The following is a 6,862-nucleotide window of genomic DNA, read 5'->3' on the forward strand; positions in this document are numbered from 1 at the left end:
TAACTTTTTGAGATTTATAACTTTTGGCCAACCCCTTATAGGGTTGAAATATACTACAATTCTATCATTTGTGCTCTAAAGCAAGCGAATCAAATAAATTTTTTTTTTCGAAAAAGATTTTGACATGGCGTATTTTTCAATATATGAAGAATTAGGCAAAGCGATGAAAGCAAAGTTGATATAAAAATCAAAAACTATCTTTTTTTAGAATTTTAGTATTTTTTATAATTATTTTTATTAGTTATATTTATTTTTCAAAATATACAACTAAAAGAGGAATCCAATCCAAAGTGTAAAAGGCTGGACCTCGCTACTATTATAAATAAGATTATGTACCTCAATTTTTGAGGTGTGGATCATCAATAAAAAAAAGAACATAAATCCTATTTTCATTTTTTTTATTTTTTTAAATTTTATTGAGAGATTCGAGTTGAAATTCCTGATTGCTGCTTCTTTATATAATGTAATGGTACTAAAACCAGCCAACTATGGTCCCGATTATCTTTTTCACTCCATAATGACTTTTAATTTCAAGATGTCGGTTGTTGTATATATTAAGAGGCAATTGATGAATTAATTTTATTACCATCAACACTAAGTATTTGTAATTCCTTAATTTAAAGATGTTTCTTGAGCAGGTGATTATTGTATTTTTATATAAAATACAAATGTTTTGGATCACTCCTTTTTTTTTGGATACAGGTTCTGTTCACTCTTCATTACAACTTAAAATAACTTAAAGCTGATTGTCCATCGAGTCCTTTTGAGTCATAGTACGAGATAAAATCCCTGAGTAGGATCTCTCTATACAATGGCGGGCTTTCATCAGATAGCAACTCCTTGATCGGACCATATAGCCTTGAGGATGGGTAAAGATGCATGGTGAAGAAGCATGCAACTGAAACTCTTGGGCCTACATTGTTCGCAAGCACTCTGTGCTCGACGCTTTTGAGCCTGTCGTTGGAGATCAACTGCATACAGAAAGGCATTCAAAAGAGCAAGAAACATTTAAAGATGGAGATCTTGCAAAATGAATCACAAAGGCCCACAAAAGCTTAATTCTGCGAATTATATGATTAAACTGTAGTGTCACTAAAAAGAAAAATTTTACTAGATGTGAATATTATGCATCTCATAAGACATTTGGCATCAGCGTCCCTGAATACAAGCATACGTGTTGTTTAGATGGAAACATACCTGTAGAAGGTCGCCTATGTTAACCACCAAAGCCCCTGCCATGGGAGGTACATCCACCCATTGTTGCTGATGAAGTACTTGCAAACCACCAACATGGTCTTGTAGAAGGATGGTAAGGAAGTCTGGATCAGAATGCTTGCTAGTTCCAAGAGTGAGGTGTGGCTCTGGACATGGTGGATAATAGTTTGAAACAAGGGCATGCCCTTTAGCACACTCCATCTCTTTCAAGTAGCTGGAGGGAAGGCCAAGGGCTTCTGATAGTAATTCGAACAAAACATTTCCCAGTCTCTTGACATGATCTGAATATTCAAAGGTTATTTGTCTACAAACTCGAAGAGAGGATTAGTTAGGCAAAGTAGCAAAGTTCGTTAATCAGTTTTCAGATTTTCAATTAAACTGTCATTTACGAAGAATTTGCCTGTGACATGCAAATAAATATTATGAATAACAGTATTATTTGTTTCGATTCCATTTTTTTCCAATTAAAAATGAAGTCAAAACAAGAATAGTGTTATTCATAATAATGATTTGCATGTCACAGGCAAATTCTTAGTAAAAAATGGTATAAATTAAAGATCTAATATAAATTCCTATCAAAGAAAAAAAGAAAAATGGTATACATTTCAAAAGGAACTCATGTGACTCTAAATTTGCTTCTGATCCTGAGGGTGCAAGAATAATTGGTACACTTTAGATCTGTTGAAAACATTGCAGAAATCACCCATTTTTTTAGGAGTGAAAATTAGTTTATAGATAAGGTTTATTGAATTCTACAAAGATAGAAAGAAAAAGCCCATTGAGATGATTACTGTCGTATTTCCTGAAATCTGAATTATATACCTCATTATGTGTTGTTTACTTCTCCATTAAAGAAGTTTTAGGTGATCAATCACTATTTTCCCGGCCATGATGAAGCAAAAAAAAACAATGGAAGCAGTCAGCTGCTTAGTTGATCAGGTTCAAAACAAAGACTGCACCCTAGAACAAAGACTGCCTCAACCATAAGTCAACAAGTACAGGACCCAGAAAGCAACTGTGCCCTCCACTTGATACCTGAGCATAGAGACTGACATAGTTGAGACCTTGATTTTGGGCTGCTTTATCTTTGGGATAGTCATCTTCCTTTCTGAGCACTGGGGCACCTCTTTTTTTTTTAAACAAAGATTATCAATCGCTATTTCATCAGATGTACACTTATCTTCATAAATAGGGATAACATGAGAAACACAGACATATGACATGGTAGCTAAATTTACTCCAGGATGTTGAATGAAGAGGTAAACCTGAATCAACAAATAATTTTTATCTACTAAAATTTTTATGTGGTTTCCTAATTAACAAAAGGATATTGATATGAAATTCACCCAGTAATACAATGAAGAGAGATTGTTAAAGTGGGCAGATTCATTCAATACAAACTACCTTCTTCTAATTATTCTTGCTCCTCCTACTTCTATAGATACTATTTAAATTACTACGATCACAAATCACCATGATCTACATAATTATAGTTGTTATTTCATTTATTGCTTGCATCTTTTCAGTTCAAAAATCTGCAGTAAATTTTAGGTCTGTGAGAAAAGTAAAGATCCCAATATCCAATGAATTGTGTAGTCAACTCAAGTACTTGTGCATAGTAGTTCAATTGGCAGAATTGTGTGTGGTGGTTTCAGTGTTCTCCTTCAGTCGTTTGCCAACAAAGTACAGATGGACCAATGGAAAGCAGAGTTGCAATCAGAAGCAAGCAAAATAGGCCCGATCCAAGCAATGCCACTAGAGTTGCAATTGATATGATTGGTCTTTTGTAAATTCCCAGGTGGATCATAATGAGATGAAGATGGAGTGCCCAAAATTCATCTCGAATGAATCAGGAGACCATTGTAAGATCCCTTTTATCACTTGGATAAAATTTTTTCTTTCTAAATAAGATGTCAAAACTGAGGTATCAATATAACAAAGTTACCAACTATGCAAACAGAGTTAGGGCCCATTTAAGAGAGCTGTTGGCAGTAGAGCTTTTGAAAGTAGAGCCTTCTAAAGTAAAGTTTTTATAAAAATCTGTTTGCTGTTTGGTAACTATATTTCTAAAGTACTGTGGCACTTTAACATGTATTTGGTAAACAAACTATAAAAGTACTTTTGTAATGACAAATTTACCATATTGCATAGTATTATACAACAGAGCATAATAAAATATAATATATATTAATACATAAATATATGATATAATATAATATTACTGTAATCTAATATAATATTATTATAATATAGTAATATAACATTGTATACTACAGCATAATAATTTAATATAATATTAAATTATTTAACATAATATATCAATGTATTATGATATAATGTAATATAATATTATATTTATAGTATAATACAATAATAAAGGTACAAAATATTATAATTATTAGTGTACATTAATTTTTCATAATATAATATAATATTAAATTATTTAACATAACATATTAATGTATTATGATATAATGTAATATAATATTATATTTATAGTATAATACAATAATAGAAAACAAGAATACCTTTTTTTGCACGAACGAAAGCTTGATCCACGGCTAGAGTTTTTTGTTAGGGCACCAGCAGATTATAAAGTATATATTTGTTATATTTTATTACAAGTATTTTGGTTAAAAAAATAACTTTCCGACAAAGCTCAAAACAGCTTTTTCGGAAAGCTCCAAAATAGAATTTCTCCCATAAAGCTGTTTTTAGCTTTCTAAAAAAGCTAAAACAGCTTCCTGAAATTTTTACCAAAAGTGCTTTTGGAGGGCCAGAAAGTGCTTTTTGGCCCTCCAAAAGCTTCCCCAAATGGAACCATAGTCGCTAAGAAAGCTGCCCAGCTACAATCTAGTGCAAAGGATACAGAAACCAGAACTATAAAAGTTATATGCATCTGATAGAGAGCTTATTAACCGTGAACCACGAAATGGCTGATATTCAGCATGGAAACTTGGTATGGAGGACTATCCCAAACTAGCGCACTGCTCCAAAGTAGTCTAATGAAGATGGAATATATATGACAGAAACTAAAGATTGTTGGTCAGGTGGCGCACCACTATGACCACTGAACTACAAAGGCATTGTTTAATAAATGCTCTTGATGAAGAGGAATCTGGAATTATATATATATATATATATATATATATATATATATATATATATATAAAGATATATGGAATGTGCCAAAATAATATGAGATACAATATACAGACAATATGAGTTGAATTTTATCTGTTCCATTGCCAAGGGGAAGAGGATAAATCAGCTTAATATTAGAGATATTACTACATTCAGAGTCCAACGCTTTGGCAGGCATGACCAGGTGCATCGAATAGAATGAGAAACTTCAGCGAAGTCTCCTTGCTATAATCCAATTAGAAAAGAATGGAATTACAAGGAAGAAAATTAGGAAGATCTACTTTGTCTAGAAAAAAAATCTAAAGAAATTTAGAAAGATCTGGATAAGAGAATACGGAGACTTTCTCCATGATCCAAAATAAGGGTGTCCTCTTATAAACATTGGCAGGTAAATTCCCTAAAATGATAAACTTGTGGAAGAAATTATGTTGTGTCACCAGTTGTGAGGTCACTGCAGTAATTTAGAAGAAGATTCTCGGCATCTATTACAGCTTGGAAACCAGTAAAGGAACTACTGGATCCAGATCCATGTTGGAAGTGGTTTTGTAAAGCAACTAGGCAAGGAATTTAACAAAAGCTGCAGCAGTTTCAATTCTTACTTAGTCGGCACCGCGTTTCAATAAAATCAGCAATCTGTTAGGAATGTTCTCAGTCCCATCAAGCAAGAAAAATCTCTCCTTTTTCCTTTCGCATCTAATATCAAGAAACTGAATTAAAGGGAGTCTTGACTTTTGAAATAGATTGAATACCTGCAAGCAAGGGGCAACTCCTCCGGCTCCGGAGGCTCCGGCGCCATCCAACAGAACACGGAGTCCCTCCAATTCGCCGCCGGCGCCTTATAAAGATCAAAATTACTGTAGAAGCTCACTTTCGTCCTAGAATCCCGGGAGTAGTACTCCCTCTTCACCTCGGTCTTCTCCTCGTGGAACCTCCGCACCCCTGCAAGCATTTCGTCGAGCACCGCCGCGGGGATACCGTGGTTCACCACCTGGAAGAACCCCAGCGTCTCCGCCGCCCGTATCACGTCGCAGACCACCTCCTCCCGCCGGGCGCCGCCAGAGTCGACGCCTCGGAGGTCGATGACGGGGATTTGCAGGCGAGCATCGGCGGGATCGATATCGTCGAAGTCGTCGGGGGGTTGGAAGAAGAAGGTAGGGATCTTGGTGATGCCAGCGTCCGCGAGGCCCTTCACGCCGGCTTTCGTCTCGTCGAAGGCTTTGATCTCCCGGGCCCGGTCGTAGTCGGGGGACATGGCTTTCCACCGGGCTGGGTGGAAGATGGTAGGTGAGGTTTAACAGCATGACAGTAAACATGTATCATGGCAAAGTGGTCCCCACAACTTTCAGTGGATGCTTCTTTACCGCTTTTTTATTATTATTATTATTATTATTATTATTATTTATTTCCCCGCTGCTGCATGTATCACCGATTTTATTCAAACAAGTACCGGCTTCATGAATTGGTTTGAGCAAAGTAAGTTGAACTTACCGAGATATAATTTAAGTGGCTCAATAAATATTAAAAATAATTAAATTTTAGAAATAATTTGATGAGACTAAAGAATTAGATCGGTACGCTGCTTAGGTACTATAGCGATTCAGATCCTCCATTCAGAGGTCAACTTTAATCTAAACAAAAAGAGTTAGAACTTTGAACTAAGATCCTTGGATCTGGCTTAGAGAGGAAAGAGGAAGAAGAGAGAGTGTCTCAATTCAAATTCAATAAAGGGTCAAGGTTCGGTTGTCTATCGAAAAAAATCACCTATGCATCATGTCTGTGGGCTAGAAAAAAAAAAAAAAGCCATGGAAGAAAAACAGAATTTATATGTATGTATATATATAGAAATTAATAAATAAATAAAGTAAATTAAAATAGGAAGAAAAATGAGATCGAAGAAGAAAAAGGAAAGGAAGAAAAAGGTCCAACTGCGGGTGCTAGAGATCCGGCGGCCAGTCAAGGTGGAGTCAGTGGCAGAGATGGCGGTGACTGCAGTAGCAATCTGGGGAGGTGTCAAGATCGAGAAGAAAGTCTCGATTTTGCCCAAAATTAGGAGAATGGGGTTCGGTTTCGGGTTTGTTCATCGGATAACCATATGGAGAAGGTGAGGGACTCACCAAGAGTGGTGGCATCCATTGGAGCTCGGCCGACGACAACTGGTTCCGATGGTTTTGTGGTAGCAATGCTCAAAACAAGGAAAGGAAAAGAAGAAGAGAGCGGTCGGGAAAGCTAGAGAGAAAGAGGAGATCTTGAGCGGCTGCAGTCTATTGTGGCTGCACGTCAGCCGTCAGAGACTAAGGAGAAGTAGGGAAAAGGCCCTGTGATTGATCAAGCAAAAGGAAAGGAGGGATTTATACAAGTTTTGGATGGGAGTTAGCTTGGCGAACGTTACACCTACCAGCGATCATGGCAGCGGTTATGCATGACCTAACAGTCGGCAGCTATTTGAAAGGCCTGAGAGTCATCACCAGCCACGACTCTATGGCCTTATCCTCTCAACAGCTGG

The 6,862-nt window shown here is 36.3% G+C and overlaps 1 protein-coding gene across 1 annotated transcript; it reads right to left on the bottom strand.

Annotated features, from left to right (window-relative positions):
- Positions 1-612: 612 nt before the first annotated feature.
- Positions 613-5,668, bottom strand: LOC103699544 (1-aminocyclopropane-1-carboxylate oxidase homolog 1-like). The gene is made up of 3 exons (XM_039122837.3): positions 5,109-5,668; positions 1,198-1,519; positions 613-971 (listed from the first exon to the last, which is right to left on the bottom strand). Exons 1-3 carry the CDS (start codon positions 5,609-5,611, stop codon positions 720-722), a joined length of 1,077 nt encoding a protein of 358 aa, XP_038978765.3. The 5' UTR covers positions 5,612-5,668; the 3' UTR covers positions 613-719.
- Positions 5,669-6,862: the final 1,194 nt, after the last annotated feature.

The sequence above is a fragment of the Phoenix dactylifera genome, chromosome 6 (genome assembly GCF_051530095.1).
Source record: "Phoenix dactylifera cultivar Ajwa chromosome 6, Ajwa_hap1_PhDact_Kaust_v1.1, whole genome shotgun sequence".
Taxonomy (NCBI): Eukaryota; Viridiplantae; Streptophyta; class Magnoliopsida; order Arecales; family Arecaceae; genus Phoenix; species Phoenix dactylifera.